This window comes from Hakea prostrata, chromosome 8 (genome assembly GCF_041222555.1).
Source record: "Hakea prostrata isolate BN-2017 chromosome 8, UWA_Hpros_2, whole genome shotgun sequence".
Taxonomy (NCBI): domain Eukaryota; kingdom Viridiplantae; phylum Streptophyta; class Magnoliopsida; order Proteales; family Proteaceae; genus Hakea; species Hakea prostrata.
In genome coordinates this window covers 18,770,483-18,784,840 of record NC_142607.1, presented here as the reverse complement: position 1 = coordinate 18,784,840, position 14,358 = coordinate 18,770,483, and the positions used below count along the sequence as shown (strand labels likewise).

Genomic DNA, 14,358 nt, shown 5'->3' with positions numbered 1-14,358 from the left:
ACATCATGAATCCTGATGAAATCGAACCATCATACCCTAGAAACTTTCTAGGTGCTCTTCCATTTGAGTTAAGGATTCTCACCTACAAAAACACATGTTTGATCAATCCAAAAGAGTCCCTACTATGAAAAACACCTTGATGAAAACATCAAAAGCTTATTATATTGAAAGAACAATCAATTTATTTAACATTCCTCAATATATTTCACAAGTTAAGAATGTATGATTGCACAAACATAATTGAAGTTGTATTCCACAACTTTGACATGACAATAAGCTTTTATATGGGAATAAATAAGAAAGAACTAAAAGGATCACATCATTCAATTTCTAATATGAACATTACAGCTGCAATCCAAAACCCTATTAATTAAACAAGTGGCCAAATTAAGCCACTAACCAAATCATTATATACCATTAACCGAGAGCCATTCAATAAATAAAAGAAAAAAGAAACTTCCAATATCATGTCAATGCCTCATAACTTAATCAGAATTTTTCACCATCAATATACCACAAGAAAGGAAAAAGCACTTGCTACCAAAAAAAAGGAAAGAACATTGACAAAAAATATATCTCAAAACAAAATACCAAAACAATTGATTATAACCAACGACAAAAATAATTAAAAGAAATTATTGAGATGAGTTTATGCATTTCAAGTTACAACCATTCCAAGAAGGCAATGCATCTCATATTAGATATATGCCTGTTCTATACTTTCCTAAGTCATAGGTAAAGAAGGTAGGAACAGATTCAGTATTATTTGGTCTCTTGCCACGGGAATCCAATGGAGATGGCCTACACTCAAGCCATTCCTAGACAAGATTAGCTGGAAAATATCCCACTGCTACAGAGAGTCAATCGGATAGTAGATTTCCTTGCCTCATCAGCAGCCAAACAAGTAGGGAGATGATGGGCTTTATCAGACATGAGATGGATAGGATGCAAACAGATAAACGAAATTAGAATATTTCAGGACTGCCAGAGATTTCTGGTTTGGATATACATGTAATTAAGGGAGCCCACTCCCCTGTTGATGGCAATGCTAAAGGTGGGGACAAGGATTTACTATTCTTCTTAGTTAATAAAAATGACCCTTAGTAGAAAGCAAATGTATTGTTTACCTTAAGAAGGGCTCCAAAAGGACTTGCAGTGACTTGTAAAAAATAATGGTGAAAACATACAATTAGACATTTCTTTTTCATGTCTAATTCTAAAACAGTAGCTGCTTTTGAAAAACCAACCAATAAGATACATTCAACATATTTTTTTGTGCAAATATTGAGAGCAATTAAAATTTGATTTTCTAATGTATAGAACCTAGTGTTGTATATGACCACTTTTGTAATTATTCACCTTGAATTCACTCTTTCAGGTTGGGTTGGAGGGAAGGAATTCAAGACAGTTTGCATCATATTTGCTACTGATTCTATATTTGACTCTAGGTAATTTAATTAAACTGATGGCAAAAATATTTACCCAAATTCAATTATTAAGCTGATGCAAAGGAAAATGAGGAATATAACCTTAACCTTAATTGTGCCAACTTCCTAATTTTATCACTAACCCTCTGTCCTACCAAATCAAGCCAGCACCTTCCTCCCAATATTTCCAGTAGACATTCCCCACCGCAAAACCATCATTCAATCCTTGTCTCATGATAGTCATACCATTCTCCCTAAAAGATTTCTTCCTATTCACCTTACATGTTTTAGTTCTCTTTGGTAGCAGCTAGTACAGCTAGTATAACTTACATGATGAAAACATTTCAAAATGAGGTTTAATTTCTATCCCAAATTAATGAAGTTTACATTTACATGGTAATATGTCTAGCAAAGCAGCTCTTCTAAAAATACCAATACAATTGTAAAATCATTCAAGATACCAATACGTCATGTAATAATCATTCAACCTTTTTAAGCTTTATTGGATTGGATTGGAACACATGACATTTTGTGGGTTAGGCTGACTAAGGATTTAGAAAGAGAGGAATCTAAAGTGACAGAGTGTGTGAATGATTATAGGACCACAAACAAAGTAATGGTTCAAGAATGATCCATTAGAACAAGACTGGTAGGTTTTCATTATCTCGCCAAGTTAAATACATTATCTCTTCATGTTCTCTATTCACCAAGGAGTGTCATTTCTACAAAAAATGAAAGACTAAATTTTGGGTGTTAATAATTTTCTATTTTCATGTATTCTTTTCAAATACTTGAAAAGACCATTAAATCAACAAGCATATTGTATGAAGATACAGGTAGGAGCTCCACCCAAAGCCTCAGGATAGCCCCAACCCATCTAATTATCCAACCCCTAGACTATCTTATGGGTTGAGAAGCTCAGCCCAGCCCAAGCCCTCCCACTTCATATCATATCAGATCTAGAGTATAAATACAATTTGTAGACAACCATTACAGTCAAATACCTTGACGTCTGCAAAGAGTTGACACTATCCAATCCATAGAAGCATTTATTCCAATCGGCTATATAACCTACAGATTCATCACCAATTTCATGATCCCTAATCCCTATCTTTGATGTATCTTTTTACACCAAAAAGGAGGAAAATGAGGGAGATTTGGAGTTAAAACAAGGGCAGCATGTTGTCCAATCAAGATTTGCAGTTTATTTGGCCAATGTTGCTCCTACATTCTATTTCTAGACGACAAAGAAAAACAGAAACCTAGTCGAAACCACATATGTTTGGTGCAAATCACTATCTATTGTTACAATGTCTGCCTACATAAATTCATCTCAGAATCACAACAAAGGATGTATATAAGTTTGAAGATAAATCAGACTACAACTATAGCTACAGATTATCCCGTACGACAAAGGTTTTAAGCATAAAAGAGGGGGGGCGAAATCATAGAAATCTACAACCATGAGATACATAAGTGGAAAATACCTTAAGTTGTAGGTGATCTAAATACCTTAAAGAAAGTACCTCTAGTACGTTTCAGCATAGAACAAAATTCCATCGACACTTGTGAGGACCGAAAAAAAGTCCTCATTTTTTATTGAAACTGTCGAAATTTTGTCGAAACTTGGTTCAACCCAGTTGGACCAGCTGATCCATGAGGAAAAAAATTCCCAAATTTCGTGGAAACTTTGGATTTTTTCTTGTAAATTTTGTAGCTTTCCCAAATTTTCAATTTTTTTGTTTATTTCATGTTTCCCCAAATACCATGACAAATACCCCCTCCATCAGGACTTCCTTATCCAAAGTGCGTATTCCCTCAGGTTGCTTATCTTAAGCATATTGATAACCAGACTCATAAAGTTACAGTTGTCGATTAACTTGACAACCATAGGCATAAAATGTCATGGGATGTCTATGTTCGTTGGTTGGTTGGAGGAGAGGATGTTACAGGCATAGTACTACTCAACTCACAAGATGAATCCACTATTGGCACTCCTCCTAACACTAAGTTGTATTTTCCTTTTATTGTCAACTATTTTGAAGTTGGAAATTATATATTGAATGTTATGTGCTTAAGTAGTTAAGTTTATAATGTACTTTTTGGACAACTCTACATTGATGTTATGTACATTGAATGACATATCTACATTGATTTTTTAGCAAAATACAACAAATGTATTCTTTATATTCTAATTAGCTTAAATACAGGATCCCACCCCAAAATACTCTCTAGAATCTGTCGAAACTTGTACGGAAAAGTCCTCGATTTCCTTGAAATTTTCCAAGTTTCCTCCTAAGTTTCCCATTTTCACCCGGTCGAAACTTGAGTTTCCTTCGAATATTTTACCATGCGTTTCAGCTTTGAAGGTGTATTGTGATTACAACAATCATTTAAGTGTTCATGGAGATTCCTCAACAAGTTTCAACAATTCAATGTGCTGATCTCTCTTCAAATTAATTATCTCTTACAGTACCTTCTACACAAGAAGTTAGCGATTAGGATCCAACTCCTACTCGGTACAAGCTTTCCATGGATGCTTCTTTAGTATCTTCAACTTGAATAGGTGGACGTGTGAGGATTCCTTTTTTATCCAAATGGTACATTCATAGCAACAAAATCAATTGCTTCAAAGGGAATCTCAATTTTAGTCCCAGAGCTTGAGGTTATATGAAATGGAGTACAACTTGCCCTCTTTTTCATGGACTTTGCTTCACTATAAATGCGCAGGACGGTTATGCAAAGCATTTCGGGCCATTAGATTGAAATCTCAGCCGTTCAAATTTAACAGTCAAAATTTAATTTCGACTGAGATTTCGAATATGACAGTCCAAAATCTCGCTTGATGAAATGCTGCATTGGCTTTCAGTGGTCACCTACACACTCCTTGGATTGGATTAGTTTTAGTCAAGTTACAAAGATTTTGAAATATAATAAATGCTCATGACCCAAACAAAATTACAATTTAAAGTGCATGACCCAAGCAAAATTACTCTTTCATTATTCTTCATATTACCATCCACGTGGATTATCTTGCTGCTGCATTGGCTTTCAGTGGTCACCTACACACTCCTTGGACTGGATCAATTTTAGTCAAGTTACAAAGATTTTGAAATATAATAAATGCTCATGACCCAAGCAAAATTACTCTTTTCATTATTCTTCATATTACCATCCACACGGATTATCTTGCTGCTGGATTGGCTTTCAGTGGTCACCTACTCACTCCTGGACTGGATCAGTTATAGTCAAGTATAATACTTATTTTGACAATTTGGTTTTCAAATATGTAAATAGATCTGCTAATACTTTGGGCAAATTAAATAGCTTGTGGAACTACTCTCTCTCTCTCTCTCTCTATATGTTGTAATTGTATCCTCCTTTTTCATTTTCGAACTTTCTATTACACCCTGTAGGAGAATTACCCTAGGGAGCTTAATGTAAGTTTGCTTTTTGTTAAAAAAAAAAATCAAGTAGATCAAAAAAGTTTTGATTTAGTTTTATACATTGATCATCTTGTCGACCGGTTTAAGCTGGCCCAAATTGTACAAGATTAAAAAACCAAACTGAAATCAGGCCCAACCAACTTATTGATACCTCTAGAGAACACCATTTTTTTTACCAAAAAAAAAAAAAGATCACCATTTTCAATGACCTGGCTCTATAGATCATCTTGTCGACCGGTTTAAGCTGGCCCAAATTGTACAAGATTAAAAAACCAAACTGAAATCAGACCCAAACAACTTATTGATACCTCTAGAGAACACCATTTTTTTTACCAAAAAAAAAAAAAAAAGATCACCATTTTCAATGACCTGGCTCTATAGAAATCTCCCATGCCTTGACGCGTTATCCGCGAAAGATTTACTATGCGTACGATAAGAATCGGTACACCATGGGAACACGTTAATAATAATTTGAGATATAATAGAAGAAGAACTGAGGAAGAGAGAGGGTTTCGTTTCGTCCTGTTCTTCCTACGATATAAAACATCTTCATCCGTATTCATCAGCTGCGTTAGCCTTAGAGAGGCCCGGAAGTCCTCTGTGTTACGAAAAAATAAAAAATAAAGAACTCGTTCGAAGTTCTTCTCCTCCGAAACCCTAAATCGAGCTCGTCGAGCATTTCTTTTGAAACTCTTCGCTATCGTAACCCTAAGAGGTGGTTCTTAATCAGTTTCCTCGCATCTGCGTTTCGATCTCTCTGTTGTCGCGATTTTCTAGAGATAATTTTTATTTCCTTTTTGAGAATTTTCGGGAGAAACCAATCTTAGTGTTAATTCAGCTCTGTTGGATTCACCTCGTCTGGAAACTCTGAATCCGCCGTCGGAGCTTTTGTTTCTTCGCGACATCATCGAGTGTCGTCGAGAGGTTGCAACTTGCAAGTTTCGCTAATCTGTTTCTCTATACTATTGTTCCTACCTTGCCCTAATCTTTCGGAAACTCTTGATTTTGTCTGAAACTAGAGATCCGTAACTTCTTGGCAATCCTAATCTCGCGAATAAGTGCTCTTATTTTGAAGAAGCATCTAGGGTGAAATCGGAAGCTTTGGATATTGTAGTGTTGATCTCAATTCTTATTGTAAACCTAACAGTATCCAAGAATTTTCGATCCGTAGATAAGCTGTTCTTACGCTCCAGGACTTGAATTTCGGAGGCTGCAATTCAAGTCTTCCTTGTTTTGGTCGAAACTGCAGCGTTTCTAGACTTCGGCTTTGATCATAACTGTGGCTCATTTGAGATCTCGATAGAATGGTCGGAGGTGGAAGCAGGAAGGACGATGGCTCCAGTGGGATAAACAGTACTAATGTTTTTGCCGCTCTTGAAAGCCTACGCAAGAAGAAGAAATCAGATAAGGAGCATGGATCATCTAAGAGCAAGGGATCTTCCAAAAGTCAGGCGAAAGAACCGGAGCCACAGGTTTTCTGGCAACCAACGCCTCTTACAGTTAAATCCTGGGCTGACGTCGATGATGATGATGACGATGATTATTACGCAACCACTGCTCCGCCTCAATCTGCTTGGGGTCCTGCGGAACCACAACAGAATAAGGAGAGTATGACACCTGTTGAGGTATGTTCATTTTACATCCCTTTTATCAGTTTGGCCTGTGAGGAAGGTGTTGGGTATGAGAGTGCGAATTTATTGTTAATCTTTTTTGATGCTCGTTCGATATTGTGCAGCTGGTGTATATTTTGCTTACCCCTTTTTCCATATACTCTGTACTAAGTGATATTATTTTTTGGATTAGTGCCTTTGTAAATTTAAACTAAATAATAGCTTTGCGTAATATGATGCTGATGAATGAGACGGGTCTGTATTTCTTTTTGAATTTTTGTGCATGTCATTCCCCATAGTGTTGGTTACTTTTAATGGCAAAGGATCATTCTCTGTGATGGATAATGTTCCAATTTTAGTAAGGAAAGACATTGTTAAATATTCTGTGTTTTTATGCTGAATGAAGTAGCCATAAACCTGTATTTTGTCTGTATCTATGGTTTTGAAAGGTATTCAGTGGACAAAATAAGAATAAGCTATGTTATTCTAGAATTGGTTTTAGTGTTTGACAATCATTTCTGCTATACTGATTAGTAGTAATTCCATTATATATCTATTGTTCATTGCTGGTAATTTATATTCAATTGTGTAGCATAAATATTTCATTCATGTATATTGATCTTTTAGCGTTACATGGGCAAAGTTTTGAGTAAGTAATTGTGAACTTTAACACAAGTGAGAGCTCGTCACCAGGGAATCCGGTTTCTCTGCCCTAATTATGTGTCCTTTTGTTTTTTGGCAACCGTTGCTGCATTTGCTTTTTAAACAGTTTTTTGTTTGTAGATGATTTCCTTTTTTGGAACTGACCTATCCAGTAAAAAACGTTGTTTAGAATAATGAGCATTTGATGACTTTAAATCAGGATGACTATTGATGATATCCTGACTCCACATCATCCGTGCGATTTCCTTAGCAATTTTTTTCTGATACAAAAGCTGTCCCTTGAGCTTGGTTGACCCGTTTGAGAATGCAAATTCTGGTTCAGTATGATATTTAGAGTTTATTTTCTTAGGGTAGTTATGTATTTTTATTTTCAACTTGGTGGCTATTAAAGATGTGGGGAAATTTCCAATTTGGCTTTATTGAGTTTCTAACCTTGTTAGCCCAAGATATAGGAAGTAATTAGGAGTCTTTATTTTCTGGGTCTTATAAATGTGTGTGTAACCCGATACGATACTAGATTTTGAAGATTGAAAAGATGATTGATACTGAGTTTAATTGAAGCCTGAGTGCTGGTGCGTGTGCGATTCTTACGCTTTCTGTTTGATTTATTGCCTTCTGCCACTGGCAATATCCTCCCTCCCCCACCCCCACCCCCCAAAAAAAGAAAGAAAGAAAGAAAAAAGGGTAAATAAAAAATTTCTGTTCGCTGTGTTTCTTTCCCCTGTTCAGTTGCAAAAAGCATCAATTGAACTGAGTTCTATCGATTTAGCCCTGAAGTTTGAGGGCAAAGAGAACCTACTGTATGTGGACATCACCTTTGGATTCCCATCGCATGCCTTTAGTTGTTACAGGCATCAGTTGCCTCATGTGTGGTATTTGGGCTGATAATGACTTGCATTCAAGAGGGCTTGGTTTTGGTTTCCAATTCTGCTGCGAAGGATATCTTTGTCTATTTCCGCCTGCTGTTTTCTACCATGAGTGCTGTGCTCAAGGAAGAAGACAACCCATACTTTCTTCTATGACTAATTTCTTCCTTTTGTTATTAAATCCCCTTTAAATGCCCATTTCCTATAGCCCTTCTCTTTACTCCCAAATTCTTTTATCCTTTTTTAGTTTTTCCTTCCAAGATTATGCTTTTGCTTATAAGTCCTTTCCACACTCACATATGGTGCCTTGGCTTTTCTTACTTGTTTTTTTTGTTAATTACATTATTGCTAATCACTACTTGAGTTGGTTGGGTCATAAGTTGTTTGAGTTGGATTTTGGAGCCTCAGATCCACTTCATCCTCTCTCTGTCATTTATACTGCTGGATGCTCCCTTGGTCTATATCATTGGTGCTCCTATGCTTGTAGTGTTTTGTGCTCCACTGTATTCTGCATACTTGCTGGATGTTAAGTCTGCTTAGTGAATATCATCCTCTTTGTCTGTGGAATGTCATGCAGAGAAAAATTGAGCAGAAGAAGCAGTGTTTTGTACTCCATTATTGTATTCTGCATACTTGCTGGATGTCTAGTCTGCTTAGTGTATATCTTCCTCTTTATCTGTGGACCATGTCATGCAGAGAAAAAAATTGAGCAGAAGAAATAGGAGATCTATTTCTGTTATGGCAACATTGAAACTTCAAATTTTTTTTAAGCTTAAAACTAGTACTTGTCTTTGCTCGTATATTATGATAATAAACAAGGACTCTTCATGTTATAATAATTTGAGAGGAGCAGTTCTTGATTGCAATATATATAAATTTTTTCTTGGTTTTAATTTAATGCATATTTTGTGTGAGTACTCATTTTCAGTAATTTTTTCTGGGTTGTTCGCGATGTATTGCTGGTGACCTCTGTATGTGTTGCATGTTCATTCAGCTATTTAGTTCAAGTTTTTTGGCTGAATATATGAACTTTATTTTTGGAGAAGTGCTAACATTGGAATTCATTATAACACCTCTCTCAATGAGAAAAGTTTTGCTTCTTTTTTTTTTTTTTTTTTTTTGGGGGGGGGTTGATTGAGGGTGCATGTAGATGATTGTTTTGGGACTCTGATGCTTGTGGCAATGTATTTTCCAGAGAGACTGTGGTGGGCCTTTGGCATGATGGGGTATATCTGACATGTGTCAGTTTAGTTGACTCTTAGATTTAGCTGACCTATTGTCTATGTTATCAGGTGTCCATGATTGAAATTATGCTAACAAAATTGTTTTTTATTTTTTCATTTTTGTGTGGTTATTTTGTTTCTCTTCTGTTTTTTTTTTTGGTGGGTTGGGGGGAGGGAATGGTGTTGAAGGGGATGGGGAGTTATTTGAAGAATATGGAACACTTGTAGGAATGGGAAATGCTCCACCTGTTATGAACCATGTTGTCTATGTTCTCATGCATTCATGATTGAAATCATGCTATTAAAATTGTTTCTTTTCTTTTCCCTTTTTTTTTTTTTGTGGGGGGGGGGGGGGTTGCTTGAAGAATATGGAACACTCGTAGGAATGGGAAATGCATTGCCTTTTATGAACCATATTGTCGAGGTGGTTCAAATTCCTCACAGGTCTATCCGTAATTCACCACTAATGCGTCATCTGTCAGACTGTTCTCTTGTAGTAGAAATTATCTAGCAAGTTCAAAAGTCCTGAGTTGCTGGTCCTTTTTTTCTAATTTTTTTTAGCATAGGAAGGAACTGTTCATGGCATATTGATGTTTATTATAGGACATCTGTGGTTGGGATAATGGAGTTGAGTTCAATTATATTTGGTATGCTTTTGATAATTGAAAAGTAGCATTTGTTTATTTTTCCAGGAAAGTGAAAGTGAAGAAGATCTTCTTGATGAAGGTGATGATGATGTTGAGGAAGAACATGATTATGAACATGAACATGATTCCAATGTTCCATTGCAATCGGAGACAGTGGTGCCAAAGACTCCCCAAGCTCCTCAGCCACAAAAGGAAACAGAAAGGCAGCTGTCAAAGAAGGAACTGAAGAAAAAGGAGCTTGCTGAACTTGAGGCTGTTTTGGCTGAGTTTGGGATCAACAATAAAGAGACGGGTGGCCCAGATGAATCACAAGGTAATTTCTGATCAATATCTTGTCTCTTTGAAGTGCTTAGTAAATCACCATCCTGAACTTTTTGAAAGATGAAGTGCTTTTTTTTTTTTTTTTTTCCCCCCCCTTTTTTGGGGGGGGTTTTTTTTTTTTTTTTTTTTTTTTGGGAAAATTTTTTTTTTTTTTTGGGGGATGGAAAACTTTTATTAAAGGAATTTAGGCTGCACCATATTGTCGTAAGTGGGGGGGGGCAAAACCAGGAGCACGGGGGTTTTTTTTTTGTTTTTTTTGGTTTGTTTGTTTTTTTGGTTTTTTTTCGGGGCCCCTTTCTGTTGGCGGCTCCTGAACTTTTTGAAAGATGATGGCCAACTTCCCTTCCCTGTGTTGCTGTGGCCAAAGAGCATAGTCTCCAATATCCCATTAAGTTCCCTCTTTCCAACATTGATGAACAATACGTGTCCATCCTGCATATCCCCATACCCCAACCTGGCTCCTAACTGGTGGTGAGCCCCTGCACAAATAATAACATTTTTGTTAGAATGAAGAGTATACCTACACAGATTGTTGCTAATACCAAGAAAGTTAAGATTGGCAAATCTAGATACCTTGAAATTCTGGTGCATGTGCCTTCTGTAATGAGGTCACTGGTCACTTGGCTTGAGTTTCCTACAGTGAAGGTGTTCTTTTGTGCACTTTCAGGTACCACACAACAGAAGAAGGCTGATGAACTTAATGGGGATGTGGAAAAGAAGGAGCCTGCTGAGAGCAAGAGTGCGAAGAAGAAGAAAAAGAAGGATAAGTTGTCCAAGGATGTTAAAGAACAGGAGCAACCTAATGGTTCAGAGGTAAAAAATGAAGTGAATGAAGCTGCTGGGACTGAAAATGCAGAAGATGATGCATCTGCTGTCGATGTGAAGGAGCGTCTAAAAAAGGTGGCTTCAATGAAGAAGAAAAAATCGAGTAAAGAGATGGATGCTTCTGCAAAAGCTGCTGCCCTTGAGGCTGCTGCAAGGAGTGCTAAGCTTGCTGCAGCTAAGAAGAAGGAGAAGAACCATTATAACCAACAACCTGTGCGCTAGGCTTACTCGTTTTTTGGTTCCAAAATGTGAGCATGCATGTATTTGTGCCTTGTTCATTTGTTGAATGCGAAATAAACAGCAGGAGCTTAGGGTTTCACAAGATGAACTTTGATAGTATGAGACTGGTTTTTGCCTGAAAATATCGTTTTTAGTTCTCTACTACCAGCCAATGCCCAGATGTCATGTGACATATTTTTCTAGACTTTTTTCTTCAAATTTTTTGTTCGCTTATTAAAAATCGTCCTTGAATGTTAAATCAAATTTGACAAGTTAAACTGGTTATACGACCAGAATCTATTCTGATTTTTTGTTATTTTTCTCTTTCTTGGTTTTCTGATGGATTGGTGTTGCCCAGTGTTGCCTCTGTGTAGTTTCGATTTGTTTTTGCAGTTTGCTTTTTATTCTTATCAAACTGGCTACTGGGTCGGTATCTATTTGGTGGAGTTCCTTTTTAGCTTTTGATGATGGATTGGTTGTGTAGGAAAGTTGTTCCATCGAAATTTGCTGAAGGAAGGTGGGACTCGCCTTGCTAATAAGCGAGCGTGATACGGTGATACGTTGAATGGGATGTAACTACCCTTCAAATAAACTGTCGTTTAGGAATGAATACATGACGAAGCTGGAATAGAAAGCTTATTTCGCCAGGATTACACCAAAGTAAGCTATTGTGTTGGAAGTAAAATCTCTCCAAGGAGAAAGACTAAAAGGTTTCCTTATTTTTATTTTTGGAGCCATGTAATTTTGATACTCACTGGACAAAAAACGCAAAGCTCTAACCCAGTAATTTATTTGTCGTGTCTGTTTTTTCGAAGCAAAAGTTAAGAGGCAGGCTGGATTTAAGTGGAAGACTGTTAGTCATGGAATATGAGAAATTTTCATTCATTGATTCTTCAACCTTAATGATAAGAAATGTTTGGTTCTTTTATCTACTCTCTCTCCGATGAACAAAGGTCTTCTTCATCTTTTTATCTCCTATGAAATTCTAGCTCTTTGTGAAAAGGGTCATTGTTTTTCAGCTATTCTGTATCCAGTCGCTACAATAAAATGTTTGCTAATACTGTTTCTACTTCTAGAATGAAATTTTATCACACAACTAAAGTGTTTATGTTTTAAAAAATACTTAAAACTGTTTTTGGTATTTTTAGAAGTTGAAAAATTGTGTGAATTGTCAAAAGGGTCTTAGTTTTCAAACAAGGGCATGTGAAAAGAGAATAAGCAAAAGGGGTTTGCGAGCAAAGGGTGTCACGGCCTTAGTTCTTGACTAAGCCAACCGTGCTGGCACTTAACACTTACTTGTACTAAGTCCGCATAAAACCCAACTAGAGAGAGTAGAAGAAAGCTTGGAGCTTCAAAGAGAACCTTGAGAGAACTTGTATTGCTTACTTGGTTGATGTTTTGTACAATGAATCCCTCCCCTATTTATAGGTGAGGTAAGATCCAATGAATGGTTATGATTTTGTACAAGTGTCAATAAACTAATGGTTATGAACATTTTAGTGGGTCTAGATATTTCTAGGGATATTTCTAGAGACAAGATACTTTCTAGATGTAGATTCCTCTAGAATTTCCCTCCTTTCTAGAATGTGGGCTAAGTATAGCCCATTGGTAACTTTAGCTAAATTAGACTAGACCATGTATGGCCCATTAATATTATATCATTGGGCCCATAATAAATTGGGCCGTGTCATTCTCCCCCTCCTATTCCATCGACATCCTTGTCGTGTTTTCATTGTGGAACTTCCTTATATGTTCTTGAAACTGCCACAATGCTTTTCTAGTTCCCAACTTGCTTCACTCTCGGGCAATCCCTTCCACTTCACCAAATACTCTCGACTCGGAGGCACTCCACGTTTGCGCATTACTCGATCTGCCATTATATGTTCTGCCTCCTTGTCATAGGATGTTGTTATGCTCGTAGGTGCCTTTGTAGAAGTCCCACGACTAGGATCCTCCGCATCTCCTTGGTAAAGCTTCAACATACTTGCATGGAAGACAGGATGGATCTTGAGCTTTGGTGGGAGGTCTAGTTGGTAGGAAACCTTACCCATCTTCTTCACCATTTTGAATGGGCCTTCGTACCGACGGACTAGTCCTTTGTGCACATTTTGCAAAGACTTGAATTTTTGGGGTAGTAACTTTACCATGACTACGTCCCATTTTTTGAAGTTTGCGGGTCGTCTATCCTTGTTGGCCCACTTCTTCATCTTCTTGGTGGCTTTGTCTAAGCATGACTTAGCCATGTCCAACCTTTTTCGCCTTGGTTGTAGGCTTTTGGGCAACTTTGGGGGCATCATGTCCTTGAACTCCTTTAGAGTTCTCTTGACCTCCTTCGGTCTGGCTGCCTTGGGGACATCCTCCTTGTCTTCCAAGAGTGCTGCCAAATGTGTGACTTGCCCCTCTTTGGCTCCCTTCTCCAGTTGCATGGCCGAAAGAAGCTGTGGCCCCTCCTTAGTCCCTTCCTCCATAATGCACACCTTGTTTAAGAATGGCATGGGTAAGACCTTTACCCGTGTTAAGAATTCCATGCCAAGCACCAAGTCGAAGTCGTCCATTGTCACGACCGACAAGTCCACGATGCCTTTCCAAGCCTCAATTGTCATCTCGACTCCCTTGGCAACTCCCTCAATAGAGCGTGCCTTCGAGTTGATGGCCTTAAGGCTCCCTCTTTCCTTGCTCATTTTGAGCCCCAAACGCTTTGCCTTCTTCATTGAGACAAAGTTGTGTGTTGCCCCCATATCAACCATGGCCCTTGCCATTTTGCCGTTGATACGCACCTCTACGTATGTACATCAACCCCTTTGTTGATGTAGGGGCTTTGTCTTCCTTGGCCTTGATACACCAAGCTGCTGTAATGATCCCATGTGCACCTCCTCTTCGTCCGTGTCTTCGAGGAGTGCACTTAGGGCCTTCCGTTTTGGGCAATCCCTAGCCCAATGTGGTCCATCACAAAGGAAGCATTTGTCTTTGGGCTGGAATTTCTTCTTCTTTTCTTGCTTGCCACCCTCCTTGTTCGAAGGGACTTATTCGTGCCTTACTTTGTGTGGTCGGTCTTCGACCCCTTCTCTCCCCCACCTTTGTCATTGTTGTTCTTCTTGGTCTTAAACTCGT

The 14,358-nt window shown here is 37.7% G+C and overlaps 1 protein-coding gene across 1 annotated transcript; it reads left to right on the top strand.

The window, feature by feature from the left end:
- Window positions 1-5,380: 5,380 nt before the first annotated feature.
- On the top strand, window positions 5,381-11,611 carry LOC149007376 (uncharacterized). The gene is made up of 3 exons (XM_089166355.1): window positions 5,381-6,498; window positions 9,928-10,195; window positions 10,871-11,611. Exons 1-3 carry the CDS (start codon window positions 6,178-6,180, stop codon window positions 11,248-11,250), a joined length of 969 nt encoding a protein of 322 aa, XP_089022481.1. The 5' UTR covers window positions 5,381-6,177; the 3' UTR covers window positions 11,251-11,611.
- The last annotated feature ends 2,747 nt before the right edge of the window (window positions 11,612-14,358 follow it).

Bases quoted from the DNA above. Each gene is read 5' to 3' on its own strand.
- LOC149007376 (XM_089166355.1), top strand. From the start codon at position 6,178: ATGGTCGGAGGTGGAAGCAGGAAGGACGATGGCTCCAGTGGGATAAAC. The intron at 6,499-9,927 runs GTATGTTCATTT...TTATTTTTCCAG, and splicing joins AGAGTATGACACCTGTTGAG to GAAAGTGAAAGTGAAGAAGA. The intron at 10,196-10,870 runs GTAATTTCTGAT...GTGCACTTTCAG, and splicing joins TGGCCCAGATGAATCACAAG to GTACCACACAACAGAAGAAG.